General features: G+C 41.9%; 1 protein-coding gene across 1 annotated transcript in view; it reads left to right on the plus strand.

Annotated features, from left to right (window-relative positions):
- Positions 1-156: 156 nt before the first annotated feature.
- The window catches only part of UROC1 (urocanate hydratase 1), a 36,757-nt gene continuing 15,902 nt past the window's right edge, over positions 157-21,011 (plus strand). The window contains exons 1-11 of the mRNA XM_033071716.1: positions 157-282; positions 6,725-6,855; positions 9,392-9,485; positions 9,931-9,990; positions 12,827-12,955; positions 13,628-13,689; positions 14,584-14,650; positions 15,486-15,629; positions 19,330-19,418; positions 19,893-19,955; positions 20,136-20,315. Coding sequence (XP_032927607.1) covers positions 157-282; positions 6,725-6,855; positions 9,392-9,485; positions 9,931-9,990; positions 12,827-12,955; positions 13,628-13,689; positions 14,584-14,650; positions 15,486-15,629; positions 19,330-19,418; positions 19,893-19,955; positions 20,136-20,315 — 1,145 coding nt within the window. The remainder of the gene's footprint in view (positions 283-6,724; positions 6,856-9,391; positions 9,486-9,930; positions 9,991-12,826; positions 12,956-13,627; positions 13,690-14,583; positions 14,651-15,485; positions 15,630-19,329; positions 19,419-19,892; positions 19,956-20,135; positions 20,316-21,011) is intronic.

The raw sequence follows: 21,011 nt of genomic DNA on the forward strand, positions 1-21,011 counted from the left end.
TGGTTGCAAAAGCCAGAGGACAGTCTGTCCCCTGGGAGCTCATCCTGGTGCATTTGAATCGTGCAGCATCTTGCTTTCCTGCACCTTCCTTGTACTCCCTTCCCTCACACCTCTCCAGTTTGCCTTGCCTTTCCTCCTCCTGTTTCCTCAGCAGCTATGAGCAGCCTGAAGGAAATCTGTCGTGGCCTTCCTCTGAACCCTCTGCCTGAAAACAAAGGCCGGAGAAAAGGAATACCCCACGCGCCTGTGAGAACCCCCAACCTCACTGCTCAGGAGAAAAAGGTAACACTGGGTTTCACAGGGCATCACTCCCCTTCAGATAAAGGCAGCTTGGGGCAGCAAAGTTGATTGCCTCAAATGCTTTTCTGAATGGGAAGCTAACTTTGTGTCAAATGTATTTCCTTGGTGTTATAATTCACTCTCTAATGGGACAAAGAACTGGAAGCTCTTCTGTTCACTTCCCTTCTTCCTCCTCCAGAACAATTGTGCTGATATGAGGGAGATTTTCTGCTCAACACCCTCCATTACTTTAAATGGCTAAACAAGAAGCATTAGACTTCAATGCCATCACTCCAGCATTGTTTCTCAGAGGTGAAATTCAGAATGCTGCTGCAAAACCATTGCATATGTATAGGAGAACAAGCTCACCCCTCCAATAAACATCAAAGGTGATGAATCAGCATCAGGGTAGCAGCTACACATCTGTATATTTCCATAAAAAAACCAAAGATGACCTGTTTTAGCCAGTAGCCTGGGAATGCAATTTAGGTGAGTTTGTAGGGAGTTAATTATTTGTCTTTGGTTGCGTAATTATTTTCCTGCCTCTTTTTGTTTAAATAGTCTTCATACACAGCAAAGTAATCCTTGTTTTATTTCATGCTCAAGACTAAAAAATCAGCAGCAGAAAATGATGGTGAATGGGTGGAGTTCCTTAGGAATTTGTGTGGGAGAGGATAAGGTGGGTTCCTTGGTTTGGAAGTCTGTGCTTCATCACATGTACCATCACTTACACTGAGACATTTCTGGTCAGAGCACAGAACTTCCTTCCCCAATAACAGCTTGCACACAACTTCCTTGCCCTCGTGGGAGTTCCCCACTGGCATCAGCAGTCAAATTCTTTCAAAGTCACTTCCACAAACAGAGGAGAGTTTAGTCAAAGGGTAGAAAGAGGAGCAGCTGTGAGCTATCCAAAGAGGATTTACTTCAATGTCAGGAGCATTCATGGCTGAGGCATCCTGTCTGTGCCTGGGACAGCTCAGGCCCATGGAAATGTGGTTGCTAAGTGTGCAGAAGGGCTGTGGTGGTGGCTGTGAAGATAAAGGAGTGGGGAGTGAGTTTCACTGCATGTCAGAACATTGCCAATCTCCTCTGTTTTGTTCCTTGCCTCTCCTAAATCACTTTCCCGCAGAAGTCTGATATAGCAGGGAGGAGTTCATGTTTCAGGAGAGGAGATGGTGTCTCAGGAGGATGCCAAACCTTGCTCTCTAACCTGTGGAGGAGAAGGAATGACAAGGTCTTCACTCCCGATACAGAAACTGGAAGTTTCCTGCCTCCTTTAAGGTTTGGAGCAGCAGACTGGTTCTCTGTCCCTAGCTGACTGTGTAACATCCATCTCTCATCTCTCCATTTTACCTACTGCATGTGATAAGAGGTCATGCTAGTTGGGTATTTCATTAGACTATCAGAGATTTTAAGGCTTCCTATATGATTTACTCTATGATTAGTCCTCCACCTTAAACTCTTAGGAGAATTAGAGGCTCAGATGCTATTTGTTTCATATTTAAAAGGTCAAATATCTTCTTTAAAGAGGTCCTCCATGGTTAGAAAAGCATGTAGATGACAGATTGACTGTCTATAAGATTTGTTTTCTTGAGACAGGCTTCTATATGTTCTTGACAGTGCTTAATGCTGAGCATAACACTTGTCTTTATGTATGGCTTCATGTTCACTTTCTAATTGAAATATTCAGAGGGAGCTTTGACAGAAGTGAAGTTAATAATGCTCTGTTGATTTCCTCTGGATTTGTCCCTCTTTTCATATGCCTTCATTCCAGTTTTAGTTCTTGTAACAATGACAAGACTTACCACTGCCAATGTTTTATTTTCTTGGGCTGCCTTTTGTGGTTGTAACAGAAATCCCGTAAGTGAGATTTATAAAGAATTGTGTGTTTTGGGACTTGCTGAAGAAGTATCTAATTCTTCCTATCATACCAACTTTAATCTTCTTGGATAAATTGAGTCATATCTCAGAACTGATTCTGATTATATGTTTCCTGAATTCTCTTCCTTCAGCATTCTTTGCCTGAGGCCTGAAACAGCCACATCCTCTCTCTTTCCCTCCCTCCCTCCACAGCTCAGGAAACCCTAGCTTTCTTCTTTCTCAGCATCTGTATCTTAATGTAAATATGCCTCAAAGACACTATCTTTAAAATCTAGGTGTGGTGTGTGCTTTGCAGAACAAGGGTGCTGCATGTCCTGTGCTCAGTGATATTCCAATACAGCTGCAGCAACTTGGAAAGGATGGGCACTTCTCTGTGCTGCTCAGGATCAGAAAAAAGTGGTATGGCTTTATCCAGACAGCAATTCCCTCGTGGATCTTAGGGCCAAGCCATGTCACAGTCCCCAGCAGGACCCTCTGATTGCAGTACCTTGTGTTTCTGGGGTGGCACTGAGGGCCCTGATGACCCTGATGAGCCCCTCCTGAGTCTCCTCCCACACTCTCTGCCCATAGGCTCAGGGGCTCCATGTAGGCTGAGGTTTCAATCCCAGCTATCCTGGAGGTGTTTTTGGCTCTGCTCAGGCTGTTTCTGAACTTAGCCCTGGCCCTCCTGGGTCTGCTGTCCCACCAGCGGGCTGGCATCCCACTCTGAGCCTCCCTGGGGCTCTCTGTGCTTCCCTCTGTCTATGGTAACCATCACCAGCCCTGCTCCTGGCTCACACTTCCAGCTTGGTCCTGGTCCTGCAGCTCAGCCTGGGCTTGCCTGGTGGCCAGGACTCCTGGTGGAACCTGGCTGCCATCCCTGCTGTGCCCTGCTCTCCTCCCTCAGGCAGCACAAGGTTGGAGCCTGCCCTGGCTGTGCTGGCTCTGCTTGGCTCCCTGTTCCTTAGGGAGCAGCTGGGACCTCCTGCCTGGGGACATCTTCTCATGACAGTGAAAACCTGAGCCTGAAAACTCATTCAGCACCTGAGCTGTTCTTCAGCCTTCTGGTGAAGAAGTGGGAGGTTTGGCTTTTATGATTTCTTTGCACATCCAGAAATGAGGCTACCTCAATGAGTTTATATGTGGTTTGGGAAGATTGGCATATTAACTCCTGTTTTGGGATATCTGGGTGATAAAGAACTTGGTTAAACTTTCACATCTCATAACCCAATGGCCAGTAAGAAATCTCCATGTTTACTCCCCAGCTGAGCTGATTGAAACAGGGACCTATTAGGCAGAGTAATAAATTAAAAAATTGTGCTTTCTGCTTAGAGAACAGTGCCATGAAAGGCACTGGGTCTGGTGTCATCAGGTGGAAGATGACAAGGGAGGGAAGCTCCATCTCCACTGGAAAAGGGGCAGAACTAAGAATGAAGCTGTAGAGTTAAACCAATCACTTCTCCTTGTGCTTCCCTTTCCCTCAGTAAACAGGGAGACTGCAACCCTTAATGCCTGAGTGTCCCAAGGGTCTTAAATTGGAAGTCCTGATGATGCATTTCAGAAAATGGAAATGAATGATATTCCCTCTGAAAAGGCTTCCTTCTGGCTCTTCAACTAACACCAATTAACAAACAGCCTGGTTTACTTGATTTCTCAAGAGAATCCCCCAGCAAAGAAATTTACAGCTGATTGATTGGATTACATGGGCTCTCTTGATTATATTCTAGCATTGAGAGGTCTAAATCTTGATTAAATAGAAGTAGAATCCTGTTATAATAAAGTTTTAGGGAGTATTAAAAAAAGACACTCTAATAGCAGTTAGAGCTTAAACATGAGACCCAAACATTAGATCCAGCTGGCACATTTAAGAGGAAGACTTCATTTGCTTGCATTACACAGATAAGAATTAAATCAGTAACTCAGCAAACTCAGAGCAAATAATTTTTAAAACAGCCTATGAAACTCAGGATTATAACTGCAAATAATATTTTTAAGACACCAGTGAACTCTGGACCTGCTTTTTCAGAGGTACTGAGCATGTGCAGCTTAAGCTTCTGTCAGTGGAAGTTATGAAAAGAAGAACACCCAAACATCAAACACAAAAAATTATTCAGAATATGGTATGTCAGGGGAAAATCAGTCCTTCTAAAAGGCTGGGATAATGTTTTTTTGTGGTGCTTTAATGAAAGATGTTGCCTTCCCACAAGAGCGTAATGATCAGCCTATTTGAATTTGCTCCTTGAGTGTCTCTCTCAGATTACTCAGTTTATGACTCAATAATGAATATGTAAATTTTTCCCAATGCACATGGCCATTGCCCTTTCATAAAGCAGTCAGGCTTCCTCTCGGCAATTTTGAGCACCCTGGCTCTTTTACTAGTTTGTTTCACAATCTCTTACATTTAAATTCTTCTAATTTCAAGACTACTTTTTTTACAGGTAATTCAAAGCTATTTATTCCTTTTTCCAGCCTTCCCCTGAAGCCTTTTCCTGCTTTGACACTTATCCTGCAGTGAGACAGCAAATATCGTCTTTATTTTGTTCAGCTAAACAAGTCATAGTCTTAATCCTCTTTTATAAGTTATCTGTTGTCTGTGTAAGGGTCCTTCCCACATTTCATGTAACATTTAGGTTCATGTTTCATTAATGTTTGCATCTTCAAAATTCAGGCTTCTGCTAATGTGCAATATTAGTAGGATGGAGGCTCGGTTTAAGTGAATTTATTTGAGAATCAAATCAGACTTTTTTCTTACTTGAATTAAATGGTGAAGAAAAATATTTTCCCATCTGTTTTATTTTAATACAAATAATATATTGATTGAAGGCTGTGGGTGATCCTTGCCACAATGGAAGCTTCATAGTTCACAATGTTTGCCTCTTGATTTTGTTGGTTTTAGGGATGTGGGTGATTTTATTTTCGCTTTAGAAATTTCTCATATCTAGAACCTCTGTGATGACTGCTCACCCCTGAGACTGACTTTGGAAATCCCCTGTATTTTGTCATTGTCTGGATATAGGTGAGATTCTTGTGTTTGCTAATAATGTGTTCTTGAAAAATGACTGCTTATCTGTCTGGAGAAGAATGAAGCGGTATTAGAAGATGCAATTTGCATTTTCTCATCTGGTAAATAGGTTTCCCCCCTCCATCATTCTCCATGTGGAATGGCAATTCTCATTTGTAGGATTGTGGTGTAAATCAGCACAGCCTCACTGATCTCGAAGCTGCATGCCTGCTCAGGAGCCAGTGTGCAGCACAAACCTCTCTGAGTGAGGCATTTTAGTTTCATTGCTCCTTCAGAGTGCTCAGAGGAAGCAGCTGGAGAGCTCCAGCCATCACATCCACACGTGGACAGGTGGAATGAGGAGTTCTGCTGCTGAGCTGAGGGTTTGTGGAGCTTTTCAGCACTGCTTACCAGGGTGGCTGGGGATGATAATTGCACTGGATATTTCTAGATGCCTTTGCTCTGGATTTCTGCACTACGGCTCACCCTTCATCCCCTCCAGGAGGACTTGCTTCCACAGCTGAACTGCCAATGGCAGGATTCACAAAATCTCTGCTAACCCCTCTCAAAAACCGAGCTGTTAGCAGATTCAGAAGCAAATTCAATCCCTTTCTATCCTTTCCACAGCCATTAAAAAATCAGCCAAAGGAAGATATGAAATTCCATATGATTTGTGAATCTTCTCATCTACAAGTTCCTTTGGATGGTGTTGCCATTTGCCAGGGAACTTATAAGATCTTTGCATGAAACTGGCTATTTAAAGATGACAAAAATCTTTGTTCTCATTATGGTTTTAATCAAATGAAACACAGACTACAGAGACAAGCCTAACAGGCTGTTACTAAAGATAGTGATTTATTTATGGTTTCTTTCATCCAAAAGGACATATTGTACTTTGCAAACCATGGCTAATGTCTTTGAAGGCAATAGGGAGTGTAAGCCACGTAGTATCATCTGCAGAATTTAGCTGAGTGCCTGGTAATCACTTCAGCTAATTTGGAAGTGATACATGTAACATCAATAAAATAATGTAACCCAACACCCTCTGCAATACATTAGGATGCTAAATGGAGGGAATCTGCAATAAAACTTGTCCCAGGAACATCTTCATCTGGGAGTATGTCACATAACTCTGGGCCAAGGTCCCTTTTTGAATGGAAAGTACATTAGGATCTTCAGTGTCCTGGAGTTTAGTTTTAAGGAGTTCTGAACAATGTTTCCTTGGTAGTTCAGGGCCTCCAGCACTGAGAATTTGTCTGTGCTTGATATTGGTAAGATTGAACACTGCTTACCAAATCTCCAAGGTGTCTCCATGCAGATTTGGGGAGCAGGTGGGAAGGGGATGGTTCCATGTTTACTCCAATTGAACCTAAAGGAGAGAAGCCAGTAGAAACTCTTCTGCAGGGAAGCAGGAATGAAGCTCCCCTGTGTGAGCTTGGCCTTTTGAATTGCATTGTCCTTGTGACAGCTTAGGCAGGCTTCCAGCTGAGTCTGGTTAAAGTTCAGGGCCACCCACTTACCTCCATTTCTCTTGCACCTTGTTCTTCCTCTCTTGTTTATTTTTGTGTGTGTGTGTTTTGGCAGCTGGCTCTGCGCAATGCCTTGCGTTATTTCCCACCTGAAATCCAAAAGAAGCTGGCGCTGGAATTTGCTGAAGAACTCAGGCTCTACGGCCACATCTATATGTACAGATTCTGCCCAGATATTGAGATGAGGTGAGGACTGGATGGTTCACATTGCATTCAGCTGCCATTTGCTTGCCAGCTTTCCCCTGTGGAGCTGACCTTTGAAGAGTGGCTCTGCTGTGTCCTAATTTACCTCTTGTAGAAGTTGTGATAATGTATTACTCATCACTGATGATTTGGGTGTTGTGTGTATTTCAGTGGCTTCATTTCCAGGAGGGTTACTGCATGTTTTGGGATGTTCCATGGTCTGGGAGGGAAGCAGAGGGCTCCCTTCTGGATGGGCTGTGGTGGGGCTGGGCAGTGTCACTGCTGGGAAGCTCAGCCAGCACAGGGAAAGGACTGAGCCAGGCTGTGGGTGTGGCAGTGCCAGCTCTGCCACACACAGGGATCCCAAATGCTCTGCCCCTGAGTTTTCAGGGGCCAGTCATCACTCAGAGACTTCCAATGACAACCTTGACAGGAAACTTGCAATAGTTTTGAGCTGCTGCAAGTGAAGCTCCAGCTGAAGCAAGAAGTGTAAGACCAGGTGAGTGGTTGGTTGGTTGAGTGTGCTCTTAGAGCAGAGGAAGCTTTCTGGGCTTTAAAAGTAAGGCAGTGCATTTTTTCCATTGGAACCTTTATGTGACCCTGGTGTGTAATAAGCTGTGCCTGTTGGTCTTGGACCATCACTTCATTCTAGGGCTGCTGGGGCTAATGTTTGTGAAGCAGAACAGATTTAGTGAGGGCTGCCAGGGGCTAGCTGCTTTTTTTAGACTGATTGATTCCTTTTTGCATCAGCAGGGGCCTGGTTAATGTCCACACAGAAATCTGAATAAAACAATAGAAAACACTCTGATTTCCACAGACAACCATGTTTCTATGCTGTTCATATTAGCTTGGGGTCAGCTCTTGCAGAATTCAGCTAAGGAGTGGTCAAATGGAAGACTATCTGAAAGGTTTATCAGAGCTGGACTTCAAAGGACCCTGTACTAAACCACAGATGATGGCACCTTCCATGGATGGGATGGTCCAGCAGCTTGTTTCCATCACTGGCATCAGAGATTCTTTGATAGCTTCAAGTATTTTTTATTTTGTGATCATTTCACTGATCATTTTCTAATAGATTGTTGCAGTCTCACAATGAGAAAATGCCTTTTGATATCTGTAGTCTGAGAGTATTTGATTTTAGTTTTGTATGCCTCAGGGACCATAGCTCCATTCAAGTCATGTTCCTGTGCCAGAGCACTCTGCTGATACCTGGATGTTGGGTTTCTTAAGTCCTGAGTAATATGATGTGTAAATATCTCCTCTTGATGAATTGGTATCATTCCACAGAAATGCTCTTTTATCAAGTTTAGAACAGCAGAAATCCCTAATAAAAAAAGCATTGTAGAAAAACTCAAAGGATTTCCCTCCTGGTTTGGCAATGACTACAAGGCATTTGTTTTAGTGCTCTGATGTAAAAAGCCAGGATAAAGTGCATGGGATCATGGGAGGAGCCCATTTGCTGAATCTGTGGAATATGCATTCCAGATCTTGGCTCATGAGCTGGACAGTTGATGTCCAATTTTTTTTTTTCTTGTCATTGGCACACTTTAGCCTGATGTTTTCAGTGTAGCTTTCTCTGCACAAAGCAAGTGCCCAGCCATTGAAGATCTGGGGTCCAATAAAAGGAAGATAATTTAGAAACCATGCCAAAAGATCCCATCCCTGTTTAGGGATTTTCAGCTTTGGTAGTGGTGGTGTTGCTTACAGAAAAGGAAGGAGTAAAACTCTTGATCAGTAGTTCTACTTCCCTCAGGTGTCATACCTCAGAGACCTCAGCACAACAGTTCCAAAACCTGTGCAGACACAGCAAAGGAACTGTCCCTGCCTGAACACCTACAGTGTGAATGGAAGAGTAGAAGTTTTAGAGCAGTTTGGTACACAAACAGATGGTGGAGGGGAAGGTAACAGTGAGAGAATCACAGCAGGTGGCATTAAGGACATTAGTGCCAGGCAACCTGAGCTGGGATCACTTTGGGACTGTTTGCCACACCTCACCTCTCAGTGGATGGAGTGCCTCTTAGTGAAAAGGCCCATATTTCTCCTAACTAGTTCAGGTTTCGATAGTGAGTTTTGTTTTTTTTTTTCCTTGGATCCAACCTTAAATAACAAGGGTGGATGAGCCTGAAGGCAACTTGCAGTGATGCTGCTTTCCTTGGCACTGCAGGGCCTGGCTGCTTGGCCTGGCCATTGGTGCAGAGGTCACTTCCACCATCCCCTGGAAAAAAATGCAGTTAAAAAGCAATGAATGTTCTTGGCCCCCATATTTATCAATTGTGATTAAATAATTCAGCAGATGATAAGCTGAATGCAGTTTCTTGGTTTTGCTTAGTTCTGATAATAGTTAAAAACTGATTTAAGGCACATATGTAACTTCAGATCTGTGCTTTTTTATTTCTGTTCTTCCTCCCTGAATAAAAGCCTGCAGCTCAGACAAGTTTGAGTATCCCTGGCATGCAGAGATATTGCAGTGGGGTGTGTTGTTCTGGTTGCTCTTGTGAGCTGGAGTGCTCCTTCTGAGTTGTTGTGCCTACCCTTTCAGAGCATACCCCATAGGAGAATACCCTTGCAAGACCAAATCAGCTGCTGCCATCATGCTGATGATCATGAATAATCTGGATCCCTCTGTGGCTCAGGTAAGGTATAGTAAAAGGAATCTGGATTCACAGGCAGCAGCAAACTGGCAAGATATTTCCTGTATATGTTCTCACATGAAAAATTTAGACATACAGGCACTTTATACAGGAGCTGAGTTTCTGCCTGAGATAAGAGAGCTCAGCTCTTGGTACATTGCTTCTACAACTTATGTTGAAAAATTAGTGCTGATGCTTCCTGTGTCTTTGAAAGCTCATCCCAGTGACAGTGATACAATAACAAACACGTAATTTTGAAAAATAATATTTATTTTTTTGTTCTTAACTTATCACTTCTTACAATGCTACTGTCTGATTTCAAGAACATAGAGAGCTTTGATGCAATAACTCTGGAAAAGGTTTATTACCTGGATGGCAAAAATAGCTCAGAGATGCAGTAAAAGGTTTGAGAAAAGTGCTTGCCTTAATGTTGGATTGCCTTTTTTAGTTTCCTCAGGAGCTGGTCACTTATGGAGGAAATGGGCAAGTCTTCAGCAACTGGGCACAGGTAGGACATTGCTGGGTTTGCAATTTATTCCACAGAGCCAGTTTCACCCTCCCCCACACACATTCTGCTTAGGCAGTTTGGGATAATTCTTGGCAGTCATTGCCTTAAAATACTCCAAAACATCCTGTTTGGATAGGGGAATGCTCAGTTATGAGCTGTGTAGATGGAGAGAGCTTTATTTAGTAAGGAGAGCACAGACAGCCCAACAGAAATACTGAATGTGGTACCATAAATACACCAGGCTGTGTAGGATGGTATAAAGATCAGTTCTTTGTCTTTCTCTGATATATATGTATGTGTCTCTGTATTTAGCACAGATAATTTTAGAGTCTAAACCTAGGAAACGAAAAAGTGTATCCTCTATTTGTTTGTGGTACTTTTGCAACATTTTTCACAAGTAGTGGAATAAAAAAAGGCTTTGATTGAAGAATGTGAGATTCTGAGTCTTTTTCCAAGTAAATCAGATTAGCTGTTGATATTTGTGCTGGCTGGCCAGTTCAGGCTGCACTTTACTATGGACATTAACCTTTATCTTCTAAGAACAATGTAGGTGGCTAAAGCCTCTCTAAAATCAGAGAATATTTTAAATTGTGTTTGTATAATCTCTGTTCTCTTACACTAAAAAATGGCCAATAAATATAGTGGCTTCATTCTAAGTGCTGCAAAATGCACATGGGAAACATTTTCAGGAGGTCTTTGCAATCAGAAATATATCAGCATTCTGTTTGCAGTGCAGGACAGAATCAGCACAGGTAGGAAGCTACATCCCCCTGGAGAGCAGCATCCCCCCTGAAGGCTGGGAAGGTCTGGATTTCTGATTGCAGCCGGAACTGGCAAAAGCTGAGCTAAGGAGCCAGCTTCTTCCATAAAGAATCACATATGCACCTGGTTGTGGCTTTATCTGAATCTGCCCTCTTGCTTATTGAAGAACCTAAGCAAAACTAATGTGTGAATGAAGTTCCTAGTTCAGGGAGAGGATTGGGCTCCTCATTGTAGCATGGGACTGAGTGACCTGGGACTTCTTCCCAGTTTGGGATTTCTCATCTGTGATTAAAAGAAAACTCATGTTTCAATTTCCTAATCTGATAAATTTAATCTAGAAGTTGAGTGGAAACCTTTTTTTTTTCAAAGAGAGGTACCATGACAGTGCTCACCATTTCTTTTTTCTGTGCATTAACAAATGCCAGTTAACTATTGCCTGCTAGCTATGAGTGTTACAGCACTTCTGAGGTGAGCAGGGCCAGCAGTTTATATAGTGGCCTTTACTGGTCTGACAGTTCTTAGGCACATGCTGGGCTGCAAGGTGAGCTAGAAGTGTTGCAAAAGTCAGAAATATTTTCTCTTGCTCTCATCCAAGCCAGTCCCATGACTTGTTGTTTCTCAGCAGAGCAAACAATCTTTTTATTTTTGTTTACTTAGAGTAGCAGTGACACGAATGATTCAATTACCACAGAATTTTAGTATGTTTGTAGCTGGAAAACAGCATTAAAAAAATCTAGCATTGCAAAACTCACAGTAGAAAGGTTCAGTTTGGTTTATATCATCTATGCTTTCTTCTGGATAATTTCAAATGAAAGAACTATGTCCAGTGCTAACTTTACAGGTCTGCAGACAACAGACCTGCTTTTTAAGCTAGGAAAGGCTTTGCCTTCCTCCTTGCTTGTTATGCCTTTGAATGCCAAAAGGCCTATTTACCTTACAGCTTCTAGTTTTGGGAAGTTGTTTAGGAGAAACATTAGGATGTTTTTCCCAGACTGCTAGGGAGTTGAGAGTTCAGCTAGTTACCTGTCCTGTGACATGAATTCAATTATTCAACATTTTTCATAAACCAAAACATAGAAAGCAAAACAATAACTTGAATAACTTTTTCCTGTTCAGCTGAACTTGTGGCTTGGGGAATTGGCTGCATTAGAAGGGACTGGATTCAAATCTGTACCTGAATTTTTAATTCAGACCAAAGCCACAGCCTCAGAGCTGAAGTGCCTGTGTTTATTTGCCATTAATACTGCTGCCTCTTTGATCAGCAATTCTGGAGGGGTTTTCCCCTCAAAATTGTGTCTGTTTCCCTACAGAAACTCTAGTTTCAAGTAATTGTTGAATTCCAATATTGGATGGGGAAGTTTCTCACAGACCAAGTTGACACATACTAGAAGTCCTGTAGAGTTTAATGGGCTTTGTCAAGAACAGTGATAGATTGAAGTTGAATTTTAAGTCAGTTTAGATGGTCAAAGTGTACATTTTGGTAGTAATCAAGAGTAACTATTGAAGTATGCAGACAAAGCTGAAATATTTGTTTACTCCAGGGTGCATCAAGGATTTTCTTCTATGTCCACAATGAAAGCTGATTTTTTTTTCCCTTGAGAAGAAAAGCTGTCTAATTTTAAAGTGCACATTATAAAAAACATTCATTGCACTAGAAGATGCTGAATTTCAGATTAGGATCAGCAATAAGCATGAGTATTTAATCTCTTCTATAGGGAAAATTTTGCAGCTTGGCCTTGGAAGGATTGCCAGAAAAGTGCCAAATACAAGTGGTTAATCTCAAGATAAAATTAGAATTGCCTTAAAAGTGAAGGATATCTGGGGTTTGTACTGGAGAAATTATTCTGGAACTTATTCAGACTTTTGTTAGTTGATGATTTGTGTTTCCTGGTGAGGGATATCCCTTAAAGGACTTTATTGAAAGCGAGAATGTGTTGAGAGCTCTGCTATTCCATATATGAGTGCACCTCGTTATCTCTACAGCTGCCTTCATTCTCCAGGATTAGCAGCTTCACAAAAACCAGTAAATGCAAGTTGCAGACAAAGTGTCTCTTTTCCTTGCTTTTCATTTCAGTTCTGGCTGGTAATGCACTATTTGTCAGAGATGACAGAAGAGCAAACACTGGTGATGTACAGCGGGCATCCCCTGGGGCTCTTCCCCAGCCACCAGCGTGCTCCTCGTTTAATCATTACCAATGGCATGGTAGGTATTAGCATCTTGCTTTCTTTTTCCTCCTACTCTGTTTCATTTTCAAGTGTTGGCTGAATTAAAATATGACTTATGCTGTCTGAATTTACTATAAGACATAGGAGAACCTGAGGTCAAAATTCTGCAGCATTTTCCCAGCACAGCTGCTGCCACCTCATGTGTGCTGATCTGCAGTGATGGAGGAAACAACCTTCTCATTAGAAAACCTCTGTTCTGACTGAGTCTGAGACAATTCCTTGCCCTAAACAGTTCATCTAGGCTCAGTGTGAAAGATTTAACAGCCCTCAGTAAGCAAACATGATTATTAATCAGAGGCTCAGATATCTGGACTGCTTTGCTTGGAAGGCAAGGTGGACAGGTGGAAATACTGGTTCACTGCCAGTCTTTGAGCCATTCAATATCCATTCCCTGCAGGTCAGTTTTGTGACTGGGGAACTGCTCTCCTTAGAACTTGGGTGCCAGTCACAGTGCCAGGAAGACTGGCCATCTTTTTTTTTCCTCATACTATAATACATGAAATAAAACACTTGGATTACTCCTCCTGTTTCTACTGTTTTTCTGCATATGTAATACTTATAGAAATAGTTAAAGAAGCTTAGGCTGTTTAAAAGACCTGCTTAAATCTCTAATTTGTTTATGTGGATTTTGTTTTGGTTGTTTTCTTAGGTTATTCCCAACTATTCCTCCAGAGATGAATATGAGAAGATGTTTGCTTTGGGTGTAACAATGTAAGAAGATAGCCCACCATTAAAATAAATCAAGTACTTGACTATAATTCAGACATCAAGCAGTGACTGGTTAAAATTTCTAATGCAGATGGATTTCAACTGTGCTGCATAAAGTACTGATACTGCAAAGCATTAATGCACACTTAAATGGAATTACTTCAGAGTTTGAGTTATGTTCAGCCACATATATAAGGATGTAATTGAGGTCTGTTAGGAATTAATATTGGGTTTATGTGTGAAGCTTGGCTGAACAATAGCCTAAAGCCTTAATCATAACCTACTTAAAGCACTTGCTAGTTCTAATTTTCAGTGGTTGTTTTGCAGTCTATGGAAAATATAAGTTATAAAACATTCTTTCATGCTAAGAGAAACTTTGAAGTAGAAAGTGATCCTTTTTTAATGATTTTTACATACTCTTCTACTGTTGATGCACACAGGGTATCATTCTTTTGTGTAGCAAGGACAGAATAAATTAAAACAACCAAAGAGCTGTCCTCCTTCTCTGGGGATTTTGTGTGAATATGGTCACCCATTCTGGGCTAAAAGCTTTCAAAGTGGCCATGTGTCTGAGGCACGAGTGCCACTGAAATCCAGTGACACAGAGAGTCCAATGAGGTGAAAAAGGGTCCTTTTGTCTCAGTCACTAAACCCAAGGCAAGTTTACACTCAGGTTTTGATCTGTGTGTTTTCCAACTCAATTTAATAAGCTAACACTCCTCCAAAAATATTGGTGCATTGCTAATGATAAAACTCTAAGTTGAGAATTTGATAGCAGCAGACCTTTAACAACAAATTGGAGCACAGAGGGGTTTTTGTTGTGCTGGAAACACAAGTGGATGAATGCTGTCCAGCCTGAGCCATGTGTGGTCTCACCATGCTCCTTGCTGTCCCCAGGTATGGCCAGATGACTGCAGGGAGCTACTGCTACATCGGGCCCCAGGGAATAGTGCATGGCACCGTGGTAAGGACCTGGCAAAGCCCCTTCAGCTCCTCTTGGAGAACCCCTGGGGGCTGCACTGGGTTGGATTGCTGGGAGAGGAGCTTGTGGCTACTAAAGAAATTCTCATTGCCTGCTCTGTAAAAAATAATGTCTTTTCACTTAGGTACGTCTTATCCAGAGCACAGACCTGAAGGGATTTGCAATCGAGGTCTCAGTCTGAGCTCATATTTAGCTACAATATGCAAAATATGAATTGACCAAATGAGTTATATAAAAAAATTTTCTTGGCTGTTTTCCTTAGCTGTTCTTTGCAGCCATGATTAAGTCTCTATAGAGCATGTTGGGAACCACTGATTATTTTATTTCATAGTGAGAGAAATAAGCATGGTGAGGACAGATGGTTTGACAGCACCGTTTCGTAACACATTTTCTCCTTAAAGGATTAAAGTGTTTCACGGTGCTGGTGACCCCAGAGTTTGCAAGTCTGTTAGCTCCATGCTGGAAGGTTGCAGAGTGTCCTGGTGATGGCTGTGTTGGCTGGAAGGCTGCAGAGTGTCCTGGTGATGGCTGTGTTGGCTGGAAGGCTGCAGAGTGTCCTGGTGATGGCTGTGTTTGCTGGAAGGCTGCAGAGTGTCCTGGTGATGGCTGTGTTTGCTGGAAGGCTGCAGAGTGTCCTGGTGATGGCTGTGTTTGCTGGAAGGCTGCAGTGTCCTGGTGATGGCTGTGTTGGCTGGAAGGCTGCAGAGTGTCCTGGTGATGGCTGTGTTTGCTGGAAGGCTGCAGAGTGTCCTGGTGATGGCTGTGTTTCTGGAAGGCTGCAGAGTGTCCTGGTGATGGCTGTGTTTGCTCTGTGCAGCTGACGGTGCTGAACGCGGGCCGGCGGTACCTGCGCGCAGAGGAGCTGGCCGGGAAGGTGTTCGTCACCTCGGGGCTCGGGGGCATGAGCGGGGCTCAGGCCAAGGCTGCAGTCATTGCAGGCTGCGTGGGGATCATTGCAGAGGTGAGAGCAGTGCTGCTGCCATTCTGTCTCCTGCTGCTGAGCCAAACACTCATTCCTCTCACCTGACAGGTTCCTGAATAACCCTGACAAACCAAACTCTGTAAAAATACTGTTTTCTAAGATATGTTTCCTTTTTTCCATTGCTGAGCATTTTTCCTGCTATTTCACTCTATTCATTCACTCATTGAGTCAGACTGTAAAGATATGGACTTAAAATTGCTTCAGACACGATGCAGAACGATCCTGTCAGATGAGCCATTCCCAGTATTTGAACTACCCCCCTTTCACCTGTGAAAAAATGCAATTCCCATGAGAACTGCATTTTCATATGCCAAAAATAGTCTATGTTAAGAAAGTGTTAAGAAAGTTAGGTTATTTAACTTTGATTAACCTTTAAAGCCTCCAGCACCCTTATCAGATGCAATAGGAAGTACCCACTGAAAATGTTGGCATTGTTCACTCATCAAGATTGGTACTAATGAAGTTCCTTGATGTTAATCACAAGCACTTATGAGAATCCAAGTTTTTAGGCTCCGAAGGTGAGTTCTGCTGAGAGAAAATGCTGATGGGGAAGAAGCTCTGTTGTACCATTCTCCCTGTTCCCAAGGCTCTCCCACAGTATATCTTTGTAGAGTCTTTCATCCTGTGGAAAATGTCTCTGTTTCTAATGTGCTAAAATATCCCAGTTATTTCTTCCCATAAACAAAGAGAATCTAATAATGGTTTGTGATGGGAATGCCCATGCAATTAGAATAGTGGTTGATAGGACCATTGGATCCACAGATGTCCTTAAGTATCATCTAATGTAGAACACAAACATCTTCATTTGGGAAAATATATATGCCTGTATGTTTTGAGTAAAATACATTTTCACACAAAAAGGTAGCACTAGGTTCTCCCAACACCTGCCCTTCTCAGCTCTTATGCTCATCACAGGATTCTGTTCTGACATCCAGATGGAAGGAGGGATTGCACAAGCACTGCAACAACTCTTAGGAGAGATTGTTGCTCTGCAGTTCTGGGAAAATGGTAGTGATGATCTTTAGCTGTTACTGATAAATAAGGCTTTATAAAATTGTGAAATCATGGTTCAGGCCTGTTACTTAGGCTAAGTAAGAGAAGGACTGTGGGAAAGAGAAATCAAACTTTTCCATGCATTTCTCTCTTTGTGACTGGCTTTGGTTTCAGTGCACTGGAGAAACATTTTTGGATGAGCAGATCCAAGACTGACCCAGACTCATTGAGCTCCTCGGAGTGTCTGCATGTGATACTCAGTCCTGTTACTCCACAGAAAAAGGGATTTTTGAGAGCTCAGCTCCAGTCAGAGCTGACTGGAGTGGGAGCTTGGCTTCCCAGCTAAAGTCATTTATAGACAGCTGGGAAACCTCTGCTGTGGACATGTCACAGTGCAGTGGAAAGAATAAGAATATCACAATCTGACCTATTTTAGTTACAATTAAACTTCAAAACATAGTGGGTCAGATTTCCCATGTCATGTGCAGTAAACCTGGCTGCTCTGGCTACCTCAGGAGGGCTTGGGCTTCATCAGCTTTATAACAGTGGTGAAGAGGTGGTTTTGTTAGCACATGGGTTTTGCATATGTTTGAGATCTCATCAGGTACTCCCTGCAGATGAAATAAATTTATTCAATTTACTATTGAATAAATTATTAATGAATAAATTATCTTTACTTAAATTTCTGCCATTGTGTTCCTTCAAACACTGGAATACAAAGGAAAGATTTCAGTGAATGCCAGTCACAGCCATCCTTTGTCCTTTTCATCTCTATGGCTGCAGCTGATTTTGTTCAGGAGACTGAATATTGCCTGGTTTTTATCTCCTGTGAGATGATCCTTGTCGGAAATGAGTCTCAGGAGCACATGTGGATAGCTAAATATATGTACATATTATTTATTTAAGGAACTATTTATGCAAATGACATTGAATTGTGCAAGAGATCATTTTGTCAGCCAGGGCTTCCGAAGCTCTGACAGAAGGGATTAGTGGTGCAAGCATTTTACCTCTCCTGTTTGACAGGAAGCTGATTGGAATTTTATGGAATAATTGTGTGGAGGGCCAGATACCTCCTCTGAGCTGCACTGGGCTCTCTGGGGTTACACTGGAGGCAACATTAGCTCGTCATCTTTATGCAATTTTTTAAAATACTGAGATGCTGATCCAAAAATGAGCATATTTTTGAAAGGATGGTTCAAAGGAAGCTAGATTTCTTGAGCCAGCAAGTCTGTGAAAGACTAGGAATGTCAAAGGAAGCTAAAGTAAAATATGTAGAATGTGGTAACATTTAAATAGATCTGATCTGTCATGTGGGGATTTAAATGAACCCAATTCCTGTAATTCATACAGACCACTTCATATTTTTCCTCCTGTGCTGATTAAAATATCTGAGAAGAAGCTGTTCCCCACGGCACCTGATTTTATTGAATAATTCCATTGGCAGTGACACTGTTATTATCATAATCTGGGGTTTGGGAAGGATAGTCTTCATTAGTGATGTGCAAAATGATGGATGGTGTTCCATGCTAAGAATAATTAGGAAAGAAAAGGTTTCCTGGTGTTCAAGCAACTCCTGAATACAAAACTTATTTAATTTACATATAAATACATTCTTAATGAGAAAGAATTAAAATGATGGGGAAAGATTATAGAGAAGTAAAAAATGCTTTAATGAAATACTAGAAGATACTCAGATTATGTGTTTTCTCATGCACAACTGTGGGGGGTTTAAATCTGTTGCTGCCACAGAACATTGGTTAAAATTAATTTTGCCACTTGCCTTCTGCCACTGATAGCTCATTATAAATGTATTAATGATGTGCAAGCTTGTACATTGGACCATTAATATGGAATCTGTGCCAAAGCCTCCATCATTTGTCCATCCATTTTTATTTTTATCCACCTGTCTCTTAGGCATGTGCACACTGGCACGCAGAAGCTGAGCCCAGAAGAAAGCATAGATTTTGGATTTAGCTTGTTTGGGGCTTCAAAGTTCAAGCAAGAGGGAATTAAACAGTAGTTTCATTAAATAGTTTCTTTTTTCTCTGTGCTGTTTTTCAGTGGCATTAGGCAGCTGGGACAGGAAAATGCTTTCCTTTTTTCTTTCCATATTTGGTTGAGGTTTTCAACTAGCAGTCCAAGAACAAAAGTGAGGGTTAATTTTATTCAGCAAACCATAGCTTCATCTTGGGCAGCCTGGTATAAATGTCTCTCTGGGCTGATAAACGAAAATATTTTCTTAATTACTAAAAATATTATGTTCACAAAAAATAGCCAGATTTGAAAAATAAATTTGAAACATTTTTGCCTTTTAACATAATCATGAAAAGAAACAAAAGGAACACTTAAAATTTGCAGAAATACACTACCTCTTATACAATTATAATGATAAACTTTGATTAACAAAATATTTTGGTGATGTATCAAAAAAGTCTATTTCCTGGTTTGAGCCTAGGGTAAAAGAGAACAGAAAGATTTAAAATATCAGAGGTGAAAAATAAGCATTTGAACAATAGTTATAGATATGTTATCTGTACCTTTGCTATATATATGTATAATTCAACGTAATAGTAGGGCTATTACCTTTACTTTTCATTACTTTGTCCTGCAGGGTAATTGAAAAACGAAGGGTAAAAATGACTGCATGGGGAAACAGGAGTCTGAAGATCTGTGCTATTTCTCTTAGGTGGATGAAGCAGCACTTCTGAAACGCCACAAGCAGGGATGGCTGATGGAAATCTCCAACAACCTGGACCATTGCATTGCTCGCCTCAGGTATGGCCTGTAACACAACTCAGTGATTTATCCCTGCTTCCTAACCCTCCCTCCACATCTTTCTGCACTGTGCCATTGCAGCCTGCATGTAGGAGGGGTTGAGGGACCCCTCTTCTTGTTCTGCTTTGGAACTCGCATGCCACTTCCCAAGCTGCAGCAGTCCTTATTAGAGCCTGCTAATGTTTCACATCATTTGTATATGTTAAACATGCCTTCAGTTAGTTTCATGAATATGCATGGAGCAATTACTACTAATGTTAGACTTGCAGCATCACTCAAACTTCATGGAATCCACAATTAACAATTATGTAAATGTTGAAAGATCTGTTTCCCAGATAAGTGTTGAAAACAACATACAGGTGCTTGGTGTTTTTGTGGTTTTTTTTCTCTGGGTTTGATTCTGTGTGTGATTTGTACATTTCAAGATAGAACAGGGTGCATTTTCTTCAACCATTCTTTTTTATTATTTTCTAGAGAAGCAAGAAAGAATAAAATTGCCCTCAGTTTGGGTTACCACGGGAATGTGGTCGATCTGTGGTAAGTGGTACAAATGGATGAGTACATGAATGCTCTGGCTTTTTGGTCAATGTGGAATTAGTTCCCAAACTTGGAAGAGACATTAAATGCAGTGCTGAGTACATTACTCTAGATGATCATTAAAAAGTGCTGTCAGAAGGGGGATCCTCACCCTTGTGTTCCATTTGCTGTTCCCCCCAGGGAGAGGCTGGTGTATGAGCTGGAGACAACAGGAGAGCTGCTGGTTGACCTGGGCTCAGACCAAACTTCCTGCCACAACCCATTCAATGGGGGGTACTACCCAGTACAGCTCGGCTTTGAGGAGGGCAAGCTGCTCCTCTCCTCCAACCCAGGGAAGTTCCGCACGCTGGTACAAGAGAGGTAAAGGTTTTGACAATTTTCACAACACATCTTCCTACCTTTGGGTTTAGTTGCTCTTCAAGTGATGCACTCCTGGGGTATGATCCACTACTGGAAAGAAAGGGTAAATTGGGCAGTTTGGGCCAAGGTAGAGGCCAGAACAGTGATGTTCTGTTTTTCAGTTTTTTCTCTGCTTGCTTTGTATACAACTTACAGTAATTTAACAATTATAAGCTGCACCATTTTGACTAAAATTTTGGCCCAAATTTGGAAGTGCAGCTTATACTCCGGAGCAGCCAATATATGAATAAAGTTCAGAAATTTGCCATTCTGGAAGTGCAAACCCGCAGCAGCCTGCCCGGCCCTGAGCCGAGCCAGTAAACCCCGTGACCCCGGGATTCTGTTACTATTTGGCAACTTTGTGAAAGTTGCACGCGGATCCTCACTGCGAACGGAAGTGTGGCTTACAATCCGGTGCGGTTTATATACGGACAAAGATTTAAACGTTGCCGACACCCGGAGCTGCGGCTTATAATCAGGTGCAGCTTATAATTGTGAAATTACTGTAAACTGTTCTGCAGTTTTGTGCAAGCTGTTTTGTGTCATCAGCTTCCATCTCCAGAGCTGGCTGCGGTTGCTTGGCTGAAAGATGTGACATCTCTTTGCTATTTAGCGAAGTTTCCCCAATAACTGTAAATCGCTTCAAGATTTGGGGAT

The sequence above is a fragment of the Catharus ustulatus genome, chromosome 13 (assembly GCF_009819885.2).
Source record: "Catharus ustulatus isolate bCatUst1 chromosome 13, bCatUst1.pri.v2, whole genome shotgun sequence".
Taxonomy (NCBI): Eukaryota; Metazoa; Chordata; class Aves; order Passeriformes; family Turdidae; genus Catharus; species Catharus ustulatus.